The sequence below is a fragment of the Mirounga leonina genome, unplaced genomic scaffold (assembly GCF_011800145.1).
Source record: "Mirounga leonina isolate KUSES-001 unplaced genomic scaffold, KU_Mleo_1.0 Mir_53, whole genome shotgun sequence".
Lineage (NCBI taxonomy): Eukaryota > Metazoa > Chordata > Mammalia > Carnivora > Phocidae > Mirounga > Mirounga leonina.
Window position 1 is genome coordinate 1719945 of NW_023270807.1, and position 19086 is coordinate 1739030.

The following is a 19086-nucleotide window of genomic DNA, read 5'->3' on the forward strand; positions in this document are numbered from 1 at the left end:
CAAATCTAACCAAGACATTTAGGTGTGGCCCTACAAACCCCATAAAACTGTCCCGGACACTCCAGCTCATCTTCACAGACTCCTCCAAATTCACAATAAACACTACCCTCCATCACTTCTTTTATTAGCTTATATTTTTCATTCTACACTGCATCCTGCCAAGAGCTCACAGCTAGCTCCTCAGGAGCTCACATCCTATTCTACACATCTTAACCTCCTCAGTTTGGAGTGTTCTTTATAGATACACAACTACTTTCATAATTAAAAAAAAAAAAAAATCCTTTTTGGAAAAAAAAAAATCACTCATGGTGTCTGACAGGATGACCCCAAGCTATGTCCTTATTAAATGTTAAATCTTTGAAAATACCATAGAAATATAATTATTACACACAGAAACTCTCTGGATTATTTTTCTAACTCATTTTACCAATAAAATCTAAAAGTTTCATCTTATTATTATTAAAGGCAGTCTATCCAAACTGCAAAACCTCCCAGGAAAACAATCAGTGCTGCAGTGAGAGGTGTAAAGGCCCTGAGTCAGGGCTCAGCACAGTTAGTAAGTGATGGCTGAATAGAAGTTTAACAACCAAGTCATTTCTGCAAAGAGGAAAAAAATGAAACATTAAATAATTAAAGTTCCAGTTACTCAAAATATGTTAATTCAAGCTACTCACATATACAAAGTGTTCTATAAAAGCACATATCTTCTCTTGAAGAAGTTTACTAGGATTCCTGAATATTCAAAGAAAAATCACTATCCTTCCTCTTTTTTTTTTTTAAGATTTTATTTATTTGAAGAGAGATAGTGAGAGCAGGAACACAAGCAGGGGGAGTGGGAGAGGGTGAAGCCGCCTTCCCGCTGAGCAGGGAGCCCAACGTGGGGCTCGATCCGAGGACCCCGGGTTCATGACCTGAGCTGAAGGCAGATGCTTAACAACTGAGCCACCCAGGCGCCCCCTTCCTCTTATTTTTTAAGTAATCTTTATACCCCTACACCCAATGGGGGGGCTTAAACTCACGATCCCAAGATCAAGAGTCGACCCCAAGATCAAGAGTTGCATGCTCTACTGACTGAGCCAGCCAGGTGCCCTTCCAGGCAGTTCTTTAAAAGGACTTTACTGTTTTATAAATGAAGAGAACTAAGTGTATACAAAGAAAGTCTATTTAAGGGATCATTTCTTTTGTATGTTTATAATAGTCTTGCCTTCTCTATAAGTTTGTTTCTACTTGCTTTAGATTTCAGTTTTTAATGTTTTTGTAATAATTTTCTTTACATGGAGTAGAAATTCACTCTCTTTATCTCCTTTTGGAAATGCTCACAAAATACACAGATGTAAGATAATGTTTTATGATAATCAAGTTATTAACTTCTCATCTCGAAAAAGAGTTAAGAACACTACATCAAAAACTAATGATGTACTTGGGCGCCTGGGTGGCTCAGTCGGTTAAGCGTCTGCCTTTGGCTCAGGTCATGATCCCAGGGTCCTGGGATCGAGTTCCGCATCGGGCTCCCTGCTCAGTGGGGAGTCTGCTTCTCCCTCTGCCTGCCGCTCCCCCTGCTTGTGCTCTCTCTGTGTCAAATAAATAAATAAAATCTTAAAAACAAAACAAAACAAAAAAAACAGGCGCCTGGGTGGCTCAGTTGGTTAAGCGACTGCCTTCAGCTCAGGTCATGATCCTGGAGTCCCTGGATCAAGTCCCGCATCAGGCTCCCTGCTCAGCAGGAAGTCTGCTTCTCCCTCTGACTCTCCCCCCTCTCATGTGCTCTCTCTCTTTCTCTCTCTCTCAATTAAATAAATAAAATCTTAAAAAAAAAAAAACTAATGACGTACTATATGTTCACTAATTAAACATAATAATAAAAAAATAAATAAAAATAACCAAATACTTATTAAAAGAATCAATGTTGGAAAAAAGAAAAAGAAGAACTTAAAAGTGTCCTAGGGGCCCCTGGGTGGCTCAGTTGTTAAGCATCTGCCTTCGGCTTGAGTCATGATTCCAGGGTCCTGGGATCGAGCCCCACATCGGGCTCCCTGCTTGGCGGGAAGCCTGCTTCTCCCTCTCCCACTCCCACTCCCCCTGCTTCTGTTCCCTCTCTCGCTGTGTCTCTGTCAAATACATAAATAAAATCTTTAAAAAATAATAATAATAAAAAAATAAATAAAGTGTCCTAAACTAAGAATTTTCTTTTTTAAAGATTTTATTTATGTATTTGACAGAGAGAGAGAGCATAAGTAGGCAGAACGGCAGGCAGAGGGAGAGGGAGAAGCAGGCTCCCCGCTGAGCAGGGGACTTGATCGGGGACTTGATCCCAGGGCCCTGGGATCCTGACCTGAGCCGAAGGCAGATGCTTAACCAACTGAGCCACCCAGCGCCCCCTAAAATAAGAATTTTTTAAAGTATATTTGGATAAAGCCCACAAAAGGCATGATCTTCCCTGCCTGGGATGCATAACCAGATTTGCACACAGTCCACTTCTAGTTAACTGAGCAAACAGCAGCAGCACCCACGATATAAATGATAAAATGTCAAAAACAGAAAAAAAAAAAAAACCACTCATATTTGCTTTGCAAATATTTTGGTGCTCACATTTGAATATGGCTGAATCGTTCTAGGAATTCTTTTCTATTTTATAAATAAGAAGGTTGCACTGTGATGATCTTCCTCAGTCAAGTTTCCCATACCCAGCTCTGGGTTCGCATTTTAGGGGACTGGTGCGAGGAGATAGAAAAGAAGGTTAAGGCACAGTCTGTTGGAAGGAAAAATCTCCATTTTCTTCCTTCTTAAAAAGGGGAAAACCCAGTTCTCCCCTATTGTGTTTCTTTCCTGAGCATCTCCTTCACTACTCACAATAGCACACTTCACTTTTGATACTTCCGGTCACAGAATGTGTGGGGTTCCCCTACACCAAGCAGGTCTCTGCAACACCAGCTGGGTGTCCTACAATTAACTTGATTCTGGCACTATCTCTATAGCTCAGATCCCGCAGGTTAAGAGCTCAGTCCCACAAGTCCGCCACCACCCTTTCCGATGCCAGTCGCAAGCCTCCATTATCACCAATGCTTCCAACCAACTGGCTACAGATCAGAGGTTCCAACAGCCCCCTCCGTGGGTTCAGTTAATTTGCTAGAGTAGCTCACAGAACTTAGAGAAACACTTCATATGTTTACCAGTTTATTAAAGAATATGGTAAAGGATACAGATGAAGAGCCAGATAAAGAGATGCATAGGGCAAGGAGCTTCTGGCCCCATGCAGGTGGGATGTGTTACCCTCCTGGTGTGAATGTCTTCACCAACCTGGAAATTCTCTGAACCCTGTACTATTGGGATTTTTATGAAGACTTCATCACCTACGAATGATGGATCATTAACTCCATTTTCAACTCTTCTCCCTTCTCAAGGCAATGGGGGGCAAGGCTGAAAATTCCAAGCTTCTAATCATGGCTTGGTCTTTCTAGTGACTGGCCAGGAGCCATCCAGGAACCCACCCAGAGTTGCCTCATTAGAACAAAAGACATTGCTATCACCCAGAAAATTACAAGAGTTTCAGGAGCCCTGGTTCAGGAGAAGAGGACAAAGACCAATATTAGAACAAGAGATATTCTTATCACTTAGGACATCACAAGAGCATTGGGAGCTCTGTGCCAGGAACCAGGGCGAGACCAATACATGCCTTCTATTATCTCACAGTCCCTCAGGAAGAGCTGAAAAGCCACAATTCCACTCAGAATTCTACCTACTCCCCATTCCACAGCTGGGGACAAAAGCATATAGCTAAAGTGAACAGCCTCCTACCAGTACTAGGAAGGTACTTTGGCTTAAAAGGTCAACTCTGAGTAGTCTAAACAATGAGAGTTTAGAAACTGGCAAGCCCAGTCTGACCCGGACAACTGCTAAGCTGCTTCTCAGGGGCTTGAAGGCCAGTCAGACAAGCAGCTGCCACATCACAGCACCGTCCTGACACACACAGCCCGCTGCCAGCACTGATGCTACGCCCGCAAGCACGCACGCCCCTCCATTCCCAGCAGCTCCCCATTCTAGAAGGATCCCTGGCACTTCAGGTTATGGAACCTCAATAAAACTAGTAAGTGCTGAAAAACCACAGGCATTCAAGCGGCCTGGGTTCAAATATATTTCTAGGAAAAACTAGCAAACCTCTGTTCTATTAAACAAAAATACTCCCCAATCTTTCATTTGCAATGCACTGCTGTCTTATCTTTTATAAGCTAACTACCTCTTTCGTTCCATATCCTTTGTACCTTTTGATTTTTGTACTCTGTACATATATATTACCTATTCAGAGTAGCCTTTCTGACTAAATTACCCTAGGAAAGTGTGAAGAAACTTTAGGGTCTTTTCTTTGGGTCCTTTCAGATTTATCTCTTAAAAAGATGACAGAACAGGAGCACCTGGGTGGCTCAGTCGTTAAGCGTCTGCCTTCGGCTCAGGTCAGGATCCCAGGGTGCTGGGATCGAGCCCCGCATCAGGCTCCCTGCTCAGCGGGAAGCCTGCTTCTCCCTCTCCCACTCCCCCTGCTTGTGTTCCCTCTCTCCCTGTCTGTCAAAATAAATAAATAAAATCTTAAAAAAAAAAAAAAGATGACAGAACAGTATTTTCATCTCCACTTGTACATTTCTCAAGCACAACTTTTTCTAATCAACTGTCACCATCACGTCTACTCCTCACATACAAGGGAAAGAAGGTGGTTTCATGGGATGTTACTGGTTTGTTTGCTGGGTTGCTATAAGTGACAGAGTCAGGGCAGAGTAAAGGAGAACCAGGAAAACTGGAAAAGTAACGAAGCCCCACAGGAAATGGTGGCCTCCCACCTCTGCAACATCTCCCACCCTCTCCTCCCCTTGGCCTTCGGCCGCTCTGGCCAGCTTCCTGCTTTTCCCCCTTGCCAAACTGATTCCCACTTGGGGCCTCTGTAATTGCTCTTCCCTCCGTCTTGCTGTTCAGAGACTACCTGATCCCAATTTGCCAACACCCCTGCCACCACTTAGTCCCATCATACATTCATTTCCGACCCAGCACCACCACCACTGCCTAAAATCATCAAGTTCACTAACAGTTTTGCTCATTTACTGTCTCCCTGCATCTGTTATCAGAAGCTTCACAAGAGCAAGAGCTTCCATTCTGCCTTGTTTCACCACTGCATTCCAAGAACAGTGTCTGGCCTAGAAGCAGGCACTCAGTAAAAGTTTGTACAACAAATGAGTAAACGAACGGACGACTCTAAGAATGAACATTTTTCAGGGCGTCTGGGTGGCTCAATCAGCTAAGCATCTGACTCTTGATTTCGGCTCAGGTCATGATCTCAGGGTCGTGGGATTGAGCCCCGAGTAGGGCTCCTCATGCAGCATGGAGCCTGCTTGAGATTCTCTCTCTCCCTCTGCCCCTCTCCCTGTTTGTGCTCACACACCCTCTCTCTCGAAATAAATAAAATCTTTAAAAGAAAAAAAAAACAACTACGAACATTTTTCCCTACTCAAAGGCTTATTAGTAAGCTAGGCAGCAAGGGTTTCGAGAAGACTGGGAAAAAGGCTGTGGGCATTCTTGAGCGCTTCCATGTCACTTTAGAACAGAAATTCTCAAACTGGATTTAAGGAAGTCTTCTTGGGTATAGACAGGATGTTACTCAGCAAGTTGACTTTGAGTGCATATGTTTTATTACTAAATTTTAAAGTTTGGGGACTTTATTTCTAAATTCAATTCCTTATTCTTCTTTTATCCACATATTATCTTCTTTGCCTATGAAGGTTCTTTCGTTCTGCTTCATACCTTAACCACCATAAATCAAATGCTTCAAGACTCGGCACTCACAAACCTTACATCATGTCTCTTTCACTTTGACCTAGATAAAGTACAAAATGATGATGACAGAAAAATTTTATGACCATCCCTATCAACCTTCATTTGCAAATTGATTACTACTAACTAAACTTTGGAATCCAGATTTGATATACATTGTTGGCTATGAACCACTATCTACAAGTCATTAAACCAGTATCTACTTACTAATAAAAGGTTCCAGGCTATCAGCAAAATGAAAATCCTTTTTCCTCAGGTACTACATCACTACGGTTGAGGATCAGTACATTATATCAACTACCCAACACCAATCCTGCAAGATGGCACAGACTCACAAGTTCAACATCTGAAAGAAATCCTAAGTGCCCTATCATGGGAAGATCCATTGAGATTCAGAAAAGATTTACAACCAATTACACATACACTCCCATTGGGCTGATACTCAACATTATCAGACACCCTGTCACTAAGACACTGGAAATAAGAGCTAGAAGACTTCCCTGAAACATTTTTATCAACACATTATTGGTAGACACTAGCATTCAGTATATTTTGGGTATTTTCAATTCCTCTACTAGACTGTAAGCTTCTTAAAAGCAGGGACAAAATGTTCATTCATTCATTCACACAGTCAACAAATAGCACTGAGCATATACTATGTTCTAAGCACCAAGGATACAGGAGTGCATAAAACAAACAAAAATTTCTATCCTCATAAACTAGCTGCATTCCAGTGAGAGGAACAGAAACAAATAAGTACATAACATGGTCTTGGTGGTGATATGTGCTGCCCAGAAAGAAGCCCAGGAGACACAGTGACAATGGACTGGTGTTATTTTCTATAGCATGATCATTAAAGAGCTGTCTGCTGAAGTGAAAACTAAGCCTTAAAAGACCTAAAGTAAGGGAGCAAGGCATGCAGATAATATGGGGGAGAACCAGCACAGAGGCCAGTGAGGCTGGAAGAGAGGGATGAGTAAGAGGGAGAGTAGTAAGAGATGAGGTCAGAGCCATGGCAGGGACCCAAACATCCAGAGCCTAGGGGGTCATAATTAAAATGTTAGATTCACTGAGACAGAATACCACTGGAGCAAAGAAGTGACATGATCTGACATCTATGTTGGAAGAATCACTCCAGCAGCTGTGTGGTAGACAAGACTAGAGGAGCGAGGGCAGAAGCAGTTAGGAAGACCAATTAGGAAGATTCAGCAGTAGTCCAGGCAAGAGGTAATAATGGGTTAGGCTAGAAGAACACAGTAGAGGTTGAAGTGAGAAGGTTAGGCAGGATCTGCTGTCAGATTAGATGTGGGTATGAGAAAGGAGAAGTCAAGGATAGCTCCAAGGTTTCTAACCTGAGCAACTGGTAGCATAGAGATTTCCTTTACTGAAAGGCTCAACTGTAGGAGAAGCAGGTTTCTGTTGCTGTTTGGTTTTTGGTGGATGGAATCAAGAATTCAGTTTGGGGGGGTGCCTGGGTGGCTCAGTCGTTAAGCGTCTGCCTTCAGCTCAGGTCATGGTCCCAGAGTCCTGGGATCGAGCCCCACATCAGGCTCTCTGCTCAGCGGGAGGCCTGCTTCTCCCTCTCCCACTCCCCCTGCCTGTGTTGCCTCTCTCGCTGTGTCTCTCTCTGTCAAACAAATAAAATCTTTAAAAAAAAAAAAAAAAAGAATTCAGTTTGGGTATTTTAAGTTTGAGATGCCTATCTGATATCCAAATGGAAACACTGAGTAGATTGCAGTATATTCAAGTCTTGATTTCATGAGAGAAATTAGGGCTAAAAATAGACAGTTGAAAGTAATCAGTATAAATATGGTATTTAAAGAGGGGACCAAATGAGATCATGTGTGTGAGCGTGTGTTGGGGTGAGGGAGTAGTTCAAAGATTGTATCCTTGTGCACGGCAATGAAAGAATTCAGGAAAATGAGGAGGAACACAATACTAAGAAGGAACAACCAGAAAGAAAGGGAAGAACTAGAAAGATGTCCTAGAAGCAAGGTAAAGAAAGGAATGTAAGGAATGATGAGGTAACAAGGATTCAGGACTGGCCACTGGATTTGTTAACTTGTTATCTTGAAGACTGGCTCCAGCAGAATCACAGAAGAGTGCCCGAATGGAATGAGTTCAAGAGAAATTGGAAGAGGGAAAATGGAAACAGCAAGTACAGAAATATTTTTCTGTGAAGGGGAAGAGAGAAATGGGATAGTAGCTGGAGGGAACATGGGGCAAGGGAGCATTTCTTTTAAGATGGGAAATACTTTAGCCTGTTTGTCCTGGGAACGATAAAGTAGAGAAGAAAAGGCAATGAAGCAGGAAAGACAGGACACTCACAGGAGTGAGGCTGCTGGGCGGGCAGGAGGGGATGGACACAGATACACAGCAGGCAGACAGCTTGACTTTATGAAGGACCACAGATTTATTTACCTGTGTATTCCCAGGATCTTGTACAGAGACTAGTCCATAATAGGGCTCTCAAAAAATGAATAAACTAATGTATTCTTGAACAAGGGCTCTTCCTTTTTGTACTAGGCTATGAAGAAAAATAGAGATTGCTTCACACAAAGTAGATATGCAACACCATTATTTACTGAGACATGAGAATCACTCAAGAGCAAAAAAAAAAGAAAGGTCAGGGCAAAGAATGGAAAAGAAGGAGACTGCAGGGGCGCGTGGGTGGTTCAGTCGTTAAGCCTCTGCCTTCGGCTCAGGTCATGATCCCAGGGTCCTGGGATGGGGCCCCACGTCGGGCTCCTCGCTCAGTGGGAAGCCTGCTTCTTCCTCTCCCACTCCCCCTGCTTGTGTTCCCTCTCTTGCTGTGTCTCTCTTTGTCAAATAAGTAAATAAAAAATCTTTTAAAAAGAAGGAGACTGCAGTTTGATTTCAGACCAGAATTCACATCTCAGGATGTAGCCAGAAAAGGAGATAATAGGAGAAATGTCTAACTGACTAACCAGTATTATTAGGTAGGCACAAGGGAAACCACACACCCCGAGAAGGAAAGACAGAGAACTGACTGGATCAATGCACCCACCATGATCTTAGAGCAATGTAATACTGGACAATGACCAAGTTATGTTACGAAAAGACTCTCCAACCAGCCTGGGATCTACTGGAAGCTCTTCGTCATGGTTATCACCTCTGGGATTGCCACCTGTGCTTTTACTCCCCTCTCTAGAGCCCAGGGGAAGGTGCGATCTGCAGTGACATCCTTCCTTCCCAAACACTCAGGCCCAAGTGTCTGGTGGCCCAAACACTCAGGCCACCAGAGTCGTTGCCCCCTGAGGATCTTCAATGTCAATCATCTCCCCACCCAACCCCGTGAGCTCAAGGAATTGAGAAAATGAGAAGCAGCAGTCCCTTGTGAAGAGATGGAAAAGCTCAACAAACCAACCTAAGACCCTTAAGGACACTTTTGTCCTTTCTTTTTAAAAGCAGTTCTAATACACAGGGAAATCTGCGACAATCCTATCAGTACTCATTTTTTACCTTGAGTAAAAACAGATCCTAGGCACAGCTTTAATTCCTAAGCACTAAGCACTGCGACATCATCTGGTACACAACCTATGTCACTGGTCTTTCTAAAAGAGTATTTCACACTGCTAGACATTTCAATCATCTAAGACGCCTGTTACACTCCCCCACTCCACTCTGGGGAGGGTAGAAGAGTACAAGCAAGCCCACCTCTAGTATACTTCACTTCCTGTCCCATCACAGAGGCTCCAAAAAAGAGAAAAGAGGGAAAAATCTCAAATGTAAGTGCTTTCGGAGAGCCAAAGTTGAATAATATGACAAAGATGAGTGTCATATTACCCAATCCAGAACAGTAAAATCTTACTCAAGAAACCAGTTTCAGTATGATAAAATGTTAATTGGAAGATAGAGCAGATTAAAAATAAATGTATATTTATTTGCTAATCCTTGTTTGTAGGTCCAAGATCTTGTCTTGAGTATAGGTCTATTGTTGAACGCTGAGTTGTCTTTCATATACCACACCCATCATGCATGACCTATTTTCCAGTTCAGGGTTTTTTTGTTTGTTTTTAAAAAATTATTCATTTTAGAGAGAGAGAGAAAGCACATGCGTGCACATGTGCAAGCAGGGGGAGGGGAACGGAGAGAGGGAGGGGGAGAGAACCTCCAGCAGACTCCCTGCCGAATGTGGAGCCCAATGCAGGGTTCAATCCCACAAACCCTGGATCATGACCTGAGCCTAAACCAAGAGCCGAACACTTAACCGACTGAGCCACCCAGGCGTCCCTCCAGTTCAGGTTTCTATAAAGAAAAACAAAAACCTGAAAACACTTTATCTATGTGCAGAGTCTTTCTAAACTTTTAAGACTCCCTCTTCATCTTTTGCTTATCCATATAATTGAGCAGTAATTTCTTTTAAAGATTATTTTATTTTATTTATTTGACAGAGAGAGAGAGAGACAGCTAGAGAGGGAACACAAGCAGGGGGAGTGGGAGAGGGAGAAGCAGGCTCCTGGCCGAGCAGAGAGCCCGATGCGGGGTTCGATCCCAGGACCCTGGGATCATGACCTGAGCCGAAGGAAGACACTTAACGACTGAGCCACCCAGGCCCCCCGAGCAGTAATTTCTTTTAATGACTTGAAATTATTGAGTCATTCCAAAGCATTTAGAATACTTCTCACAAAACCATTCTTTTTGAACTCAAATTTCATGGACTTACATCATATTTAATTACACCGCATAATTACAAGTATGATGAACATAAACAAATATAGGAATAAAGACAACTGATTCTTTGTTAAGTGCGCAATTGGTCGGGAGGCCTCATGGTTGGGGGGTATATGAAACCCAGTAGCTCCCAGAGTAACAACAGCATTCAGTGTACCAAGTTGGTTTAAGTGGAGGTTGGGTAAGAGACCACCTACTATTAACAGTCGGTTCAAAGTACTGTAATAAATACATTAGTTATCATGAATGCCCCAAACTTAAAGGTTTTAATTTATCAAAATGTCAATAATAATCAGTAGAACTTTGAAGTGGGGGGATTTTCCTATTTTTTTTTTAAGATTATGTATTTATTTATTTATTTGACAGAAAGAGACACAGCGAGAGGGAACACAAGCAGGGGGAGTGGGAGAGGGAGAACCAGGCTCCCCGTGGAGCCTGGAGCATGGGGCCTGATGCGGGGATTGATCCCAGGACCCTGGGATCATGACCTAGGCCGAAGGCAGACGCTTAACGATTGAGCCCCCCAGGCACCCCCCCCCATTTTCCTATTGATTCTTGTTTATTAACAGGAAAAGCAGCCCGAGGTCTGAAGTAAAGGAAACGCATTCTCTTCATGCTGTTGGGCCTGTTCTTCTGTCTCTTCCTCTAGACTTTAAGCTCCCTACATATGTCTCCTTTCTAACAGTATCTCAATAAACTGGCTCCATAACCTTGCTGAATATGTTCATACATCCTAACCTGGATCAGTGTTTCAGCTATCACTGCTGGCATATAAATAAAATCTTCTGGGGCTGAAAAAACAGAATGTTACAAGGTTTGATTCCGTCTATTATCTGCTAATATTTTCCATCTCTTTCTCTTTACATTGTATGTATGTTTCCCGATACTGGTAAATCAAATTTATTAACTAGGGTCCCCTTATACTTACATTACTATTATATTCATGCTAATAATATTCTGTAAACTATTCTATCTTGATTAAAGTCATTGGTTCCCATTAAAAAATAAAATTGGGTTGAATGTCCTATTGAGTTTGAATTTCACATTCCCACAATGTGTGGCAGCTAATACGTCCAGTTTCTGGCACTTCTATTGAGAACATAAAAGTTCTCCCGGAACTAACAAATTACTTCCCTTCTAACACAATTATGTAATCTGAGAGTTGAACGGCACCCTAGAGATTATTTTGTGGTCCAAAATCCCTCCCAATTAAGGGATCCCATTGAAAAGTACTCAACTTTTTTGGTCAGGGAGGGATGTTTACCTTTAAATCCCACATTATAGAGTGCTACACCCATAGTAGGCTCTTAACACATACTTGTTTAATTGAACTGAACAAGTCTAAAATGGGTGCATTTCATTAATTTTCTTGTTCTTTCTGGGCTTTAGCTGTAACATCCACTGAATCTGTAATTAAAAATTTGCATGAATCTTCTGCTCATTAGCCAATGTTCAAAAAGAAATTCAGCAGAGGAAACTCCACAGTCAAATGTTTTAACATTAAGGCTGTTAATGTCAGTACATAATAAAAGTAACAGAAAACGGAAAATAAAGTCTTAGTTTGCTTATGATCTATGAAGACTTTCCAATTTATCCAAAATACTCACATGTTCTCAATTTCTAGTATGATTTTTTTAACGAACAGTCTTGCATCATTCATACAACTAAATTATACACCCTTCTACTTATAATTGGGGTGCTCACAGACTTAACCACAGTACTGTAGTAAGACATGTTATTATGCTAATTAATTTTCCCTCCAGTTAAAACAGACTGTGATCCCATCTGATTTCCCATAATATAATATGATAATGAAGAGAACAAAGCCTCAGGAGCAGTAAACACCACTGACAATTTTACTTTACTCAAGTATGTATTCCAAAACTACATAATTCACACCATGGCCCCGTTTATTCTATCTGTTTTGGGGACTTTTACAATATATGATAGGACACAAAGTATACATTTCCAAATTCCCTTTCCTCCTGTTTTGCTGAAAGGGAACACGAACACACACACACACACACACACACACAGTCCCTCAATAGCACAATTACTGCTTTGCTAATTTTTTTCAGGCAATAAAGTCCCACTTCCTCCTAAATATCTCTGGACAGCAACTCTTGGCAACCCATCTGTCTCTTTCATCACAGCTTCTTTTCATAACTAACGGGTCAAGTTCCTCTCCCCCCATTTCAACACGATGCACTGTACTTGCAGCCCTGCCACGATAGCCCACTGCTGAATGCCAGAATATAGAATATTGAATTTCACTGTCCTTCATTGTTTCCAGTTTAACTGCCATTTTACCACCATGCACAGGAGAGAAACGCTTTCCCACAGGCATCTTATGAATTTCCAAAGCAGCTATTCTTTGTGGATTTACAAAAACGTTTGCCTTCTCTAAATTCCCTTTATCACCACAAAAAAGGCTTTGGGAAGCTGAGATTTTTTTTTTTTTTTTTTAAGTACCCCATGCAAAAAGAAACTGATTCTAAGCATTTCTATTTTGCTAGCAAATTTAATCCTAAACGCCTTACTATAGGGCAATGTCAGGGCAAAGACCTTAAACACTGCTTTTGGCCTTCCCAATTAAAATGAAATTTTCAGGTCATAAAGATTATATTATCAAATGTCCTTTCTTCTCAGCTACTCCAGAAGGCTACCCAGCGCATTGCAAAATAAATTGGCTTTGGCATTTGTACAACGCCCTAAATCTTCCTAACCAACCCCCCTTAGGCTCACAGACACACATAATCCCTCGGCAACCCCCAAACCTGCCAGTGAAGTGGACTATTTCTCTGGCACAAAAGGCCGGCCTGCGCCTCGTGCACGGCGGCCTCTGCACACATGTGTGGGTTGACAAGTGCGGAGCTGCCCTTCCTGGATCCTAAAGCTGGAGGCCTGGCCCGAAAGCCACACACACTTCCCCACCCACCGCCTTCTCTCCGCGGCCACTGTCTCCTATGACAGGCGGCCGGCTCTGAAGCTCCTTGGGCCTGACTCCCGTGCCGTGTGGCCACGCTCGGACCCACTTCCCCTCCGCCCACCGTCCTTCTTCCTTCCTCCTCTTGTTTGGCTCAAGAAATTCCGTCGGAACTTCATTCGGGCCGAGAGGAGCGGCCCTGCCCGCGGCCCCGGCACACCCTCCCCCAGCGGCCGCGCCCCCCGCGCCTCGGCCGGAGGCGGCCGCAAATTCCGGTGACCCCCGGCCCGCCCGGCCGGAGCCTCACCTCCTCCTCGCTCTCACTGCGGAAACACAGGCACGCGGCCCGCTTCTTGTAGCCGTCGCCGTCATAGGTGCGAGTCTGGTTCGACTTGAGCTTCATCATCCTCCGGGCCCGGATGGGGGTGCGGTGCGGGTCGCGGGAGTGGAGGGTGGGGAGCCCGCTCCGGACGGCGGCGCGCGCGCGCGTCCCCGGCTCGGCCAAGGGAAGCAGGGAGGGGGAGCCGCTTCTCCGCTACACGGCTCGGCCGCTGGCCCGCCACGGCTGCCTCATTCCCCCCGGCCCAGGCCCCGCGCCGCCGCCGCCGTCACGGCTGCCGTCGCCGCCGCCGCCACGGCCGCCGCCCCCTCTGCCGCCGCCACCCCCGACGACGACCGCGCCGCCATCTTGGGCGCGCTGCGTCAGCGGCGTAAAGCCGCGAGGGCCTGCGGGACGGCCGCGCGCTGGCAGCGCAGGCCGCATCCGGGAATCGCACCCTCCCAGTCCGCGCGGCGTAAACGAGCGTCTGGAATGAAGGGGCCGTGCGAATGGAGGCGGCCGAAACGCCAGGAGCGTAGGGGTGGGGAAGGTGGAGCGCGCGCGGAGGAAGTCGGGGGAGAAAGGGGTGCGGGCGCAGGGTCTACCGGCTCGGCTGAGCGGTGGCCGGAGGGGAGACCCGGCTATCCAGCCACGCGGTTTGGCGGAAGGGGAAGCGGGGACTTGCCCAAGGTCACGCGGCGATTCCGCGGCCGAAGATGACCGAAGGTCAGGCCGCCCCGCCTTCGCCGTGCCCGTTAATCTGGGTGGGGGTAAGGGGGAAAGTCTGGAGGAAAAAGCGGGATGCAATTAAACGCTCTGGAGTGTGCAACCTGAGATACCTAGTGGCAACGCGAGTGAGGGGGATCGGGGGAGGGGCGTTGTGCACATAGCATTGACATGCAGAAGCTCTGGAAGTTTTACTGGCTGGGGCACTAACAGATGTTTATCCTGCAACCCTTGACTGGTGCAAAAACAAATGCTTCCTGTTAAGGTAAACAGGAGGGCCAGAAAAGGAAGATACATAATGCAAATCATAAGACATCATCGTTTCTGGCAATCAACGAGGACTATATAGTGTGGATGTCAAACAGATTGTCCAGGGGAAAATATATATCCAGACGCTGTGGAGCAAGGAAAAATGGAATATAACCTGTGCATGTTCTCAGCAGCCCAGACCAAACATAATACCATGTCCATTCCCTGAATGTGGTGTAAATCCTGTGCAGGATTTGTCTGTGAGTTGCTCGTTGCCCTTCTTTAATTTGCTTGTATTTTGAAACCAAATCTTAGTTGGTATCTCAGTTACATCATTTATTTACCTCTATTTGGCGTTTGGCAATCAGAAGTCACTTAATACATTGCAACTAATATTGACATTTCACTTAACCCTTGCCACATAAAATGCGGGATTTCAGTTAATTTGGGTCAATCCTCATGCAATAGAATTCCCAAAATCTCGGTCATTTTGGTTGTCTTTCTAGTTTTCTCTTCTGCCATTAGGTCTCTAAAAGGAAGGAAGGAAAAAAACAAGTTCTGGCTATAGAAATCCTGTAACATGTTCATTTGTCAAAAATTTGAAAAATACAGAGGGCATAAAAAACTAAATCATGTATTTTTGAACACATTCTGTAGAGATCGGTAGCCTGCTCCCGCCGCCCCTCCCCCCCCGTCCTATCCCCCATGCTGGTTTTTTTTTTTAATACCATTTCTAATTACTACCTGATAGTCCATCATAGGGATGCACCATCAATTATTTTACCTTTTCCTCATTGTTAGAAGCTTAGGTTGTGTCCTCTGTTTCATTAGAACAGTAATGAATGTCCCTGTACATAAATCCTTATCCCTATTTCAGATATTCCCTTAAGATAAATTCCCAGAGGCAGATCGAGGTCGGTGGGAACATATTTCTGGCTTTTGCTGCCTGTTGCCAAAGCCTTCCCAGAAATGTTGAATACAGTCACTCCGGCAGCTGGACAGCTACACTGTACTATGCGCCACTTTCTTAGGTTTGAGAGCAGAATTGCAAATGGCATTTCAGGTCTCAGTACAGCAGAGTAGAGACAATAAGCAAGTTAGATCCGGGCGCCTGGGTGGCTCAGTGGTTGGGCGTCTGCCTTCGGCTCAGGTCGTGATCCCAGGGTCCTGGGATGGAGCCCCACATCGAGCCCCACATCGGGCACCCTGCTCAGCAGGAAGCCTGCTTCTCCCTCCCCCACTCCCCATGCTTGTGTTCCCTCTCTCGCTGTCTCTCTCTCTGTCAAATAAAATCTTTAAAAAAATAATAATAAGTTAGATTGTAAACTCACGAGCAGGACCTGTGTCATTTACCTTCATATTTCCACCTACTAGCACGGGGCCTTGTCCAAAATAAGAATTCAGTAAACGTTGATCGAATAGGTGGATGCAGTTTTTCTGTTGGTTTCTAATTCCTTCTCCAGCTTTTATGGGCCTGTCTAGTTGCAAGAACCCACAAGACCACTCCCACATTTCTTGCCTTACTAGTAATTACTTTTTCTTTGTTCAGGAAACTTAACCAAAGGATCCCACCCTTTCCTGGAAGACAATGGTAAATACCAGTTTAAATTCATTTAAAAAGTATACTTATTAACATATTAGTCCAGTTAAATACTTCTCCAAAAGTGCTATAAGAAAAAACTGATACGCAAAACGCTGCCTAGAGCTTATGACCATGTTAAAGTGTAAGGTATTTCTTAACTTACAGAAAACTGGGAGTTGTTGATTTCTCTCTTATCTTCTATCCAACTGATAATAAACTCCACTGCTTCTGCCTTCTTGACATCCTCAACCCCGGCCCCTTCTCTGCTTGCCCTGTGCCATTACTTCATTAGGACTCCCCCTCTTGCCTGTACGATGGCCTCCTTGGCTGCTGTCCATCCTCCCCCTGCAGCAAGGTGAATCCTTCCCAATGCAGATCTAAGTTAAGTCACGGCCTTGAATTAAACCCTATTTGTTCCTCAGTGCTTTCAAGATACAATCCAAATTCTCCCAGGAGATACCAGACCCCACAGGAGCTTAGTCTAGTCATTCAAAACTACTTAGTTTCTTGAACCTCTAACCTTCTAATCTTCTAAGTCTTTGAACATGCCTCCCTGGTGTCTGGAAGGCTCTTCTTCCAAGACCGTCACCTACTCCCTTGTCCCTTCCCGTCCACCCAGAGAGAAGCCAAATTATATTTATCCTTCAAAACTCAAAAGTTACTGCCTAATGGCCTCTGTCCTTCCTACTGCCTGAGTTTGTCCTGCTTTATCACATTGTCACATGATATTGTCACTGGGTTTTTTGTTTTTGTTTTTTTGCCAATCTCATATTTCAAACTTACTGAAGGCAGGGTCTGTCTCTCACTTATCCTTGCCTATTTCACTCAGCAGTTATCCCAGGGACTGACCTAGAACTCACCTCAAAAGAAGTTTATTGGGCGCCTGGGTGGCTCAGTTGGTTGGGCGACTGCCTTCGGCTCAGGTCATGATCCTGGAGTCCCGGGATTGAGTCCCGCATCGGGTTCCCTGCTCGGCAGGGAGTCTGCTTCTCCCTCTGACCCTCCCCCCTCTCATGTGCTCTCTCTCTCATTCTCTCTCTGTCAAATAAATAAAATCTTAAAAAAAAAAAAAAAGTTTATTGATGGAAGAACAACTACTGTCCTTCCAGAACCTGATCTTGAATATAGAGCTTAATCACTTGTCTATAGGAACACCCTCCCTATAATCTGTCCTCTGAATGAAGGTCACTAGCATTCTCCTGATCCCACATTTCAGAGATAATCTGTAATAACTTTTTAGGGTGAATCCTGGATGAAATGACAAAATGCAGAAAATGGTTTTCACAGGTTCCTTAGTCCATCCTGCTCCTGTAGCATGCCTTTCTCTCCTCCCCCCGACCAGGACTACCTTGTTCATCCCACCAAGTCCCCCAGGAGCACCTACTGTTTCTGATCTTTGCTTTTGTACAAGTTACTTATTAATACATAACAAATCTCCTCAAAACTTAGTGGCTTAAAACATGAATCATGGGGCACCTGGGTGGCTCAGTCAGTTAAGCATCTGCCTTCGGCTCAGGTCATGATCCCAGAGTCCCGCATCGGGCTCCCTGCTTAGCAGGGAGCCTGCTTCTCCCTCTCCCTCTGCCTGCCACTCCCCCTACTTGTGTGCCCTCTCTCTCTTTCTCTCAAATAAATAAATCTTTAAAAAAATGAATCATTTATTATTTCTCATGATTCCTGTGGGTTAAGAATCCGGGAGTGGCTTGACTGAGCAGTTCTGCTTTGTGTCTCTCATAAGGTTGCAGTCAGGCGTTGGCTGGGCCTGCTGTCATCTGAAGACTTGACAGAGCTGCAGGATCCACTTCCAGTGTGGCTTCTCACATGGCTGGCAGTTGGAAGGAGGCTCAGTGCCTTTTGGTGTGAACTTCTCCATGGGGCCACCTGAGCCTCCTCACAACATGGTTGGGTTCCTCCAAGAGCAAATGATACAAGATTCCAAGACTGAATGAACTGCAGTGCCTTTTATGACCTGGCTTTGAAAGTCATACTTTGTTAGTTCCACAGCTTCCTACTGATCATATAAGTCAGCCTTAGTGTGGGAGATTACACATTATACCAGAAGGCAAGGATCACTGGGGCCATAGTTGAAGCTGCCTAGCACACCTCTCATAAAATTTACCTGGGGGCACCTGGGTGGCTCAGTTGTTAAGCATCTGCCTTCGGCTCAGGTCGTGATCCCAGGGTCCTGGGATTGAGCCCCGCATCGGGCTCCCTGCTCCGCGAGAAGCCTGCTTCTCCCTCTCCCACTCCCCCTGCTTGTGTTCCCTCTCTGGCTGTGTCTCTCTCTCTCAAATAAATAAATAAAATCTTTTTAAAAAAAATTAATTAAATAAAATTTACCTGGCCTCTAGTTCATTCATCCATTGCCCATGTATCCCAGGCAGCGTACCTAACAGAGGGGAAGGAGATAATTCTTAAGAATAGGCTACCCTTCCATAGATGATAGTGGGTGGTTACAGATTTAAATCAAATAATCTCTTCTTTAAAATATTTTATTTTTAAGCAATCTCTACACTCAACGTGGGGCTTGAACCCACAACCCTGAGATCAAGCATCACATGCTGCACCAGCCAGGCACCCCTTAAATAATTAATCTTAACAAATATGTAATTCTACTAAAAATGTCCAATTTTCTAAAAGTCCTATAGGTAAAGCCCTAGTAAATACATTTCAAGTCCCAGGGCAGGCCTAAGGGGAAAATTTTTAATAGGGTTACAAAACTGAACTTACTTATTTCTCCTTTCCATAGGGTCAGTCCAGTTTTGGCCCATGCCT

At 44.4% G+C, this 19086-nt stretch overlaps 1 protein-coding gene and 1 long non-coding RNA gene across 2 annotated transcripts in view; one reads left to right on the forward strand and one right to left on the reverse strand.

Annotated features, from left to right (window-relative positions):
- LOC118000981 (diphosphoinositol polyphosphate phosphohydrolase 1) overlaps positions 1 to 14128 on the reverse strand; it is a 114170-nt gene extending 100042 nt beyond the window's left edge. Inside the window, exon 1 of the mRNA XM_034990910.1 lies at positions 13743 to 14128. Within this exon, the coding sequence (XP_034846801.1) occupies positions 13743 to 13841 (99 nt within the window). The 5' untranslated portion in view covers positions 13842 to 14128. The remainder of the gene's footprint in view (positions 1 to 13742) is intronic.
- Positions 14129 to 14158: 30 nt separating this feature from the next.
- LOC118000982 lies at positions 14159 to 18559 on the forward strand. The gene is made up of 3 exons (XR_004676595.1): positions 14159 to 14480; positions 16279 to 16320; positions 18050 to 18559. It is a non-coding gene; the product is annotated as an uncharacterized LOC118000982 (long non-coding RNA).
- Positions 18560 to 19086: the final 527 nt, after the last annotated feature.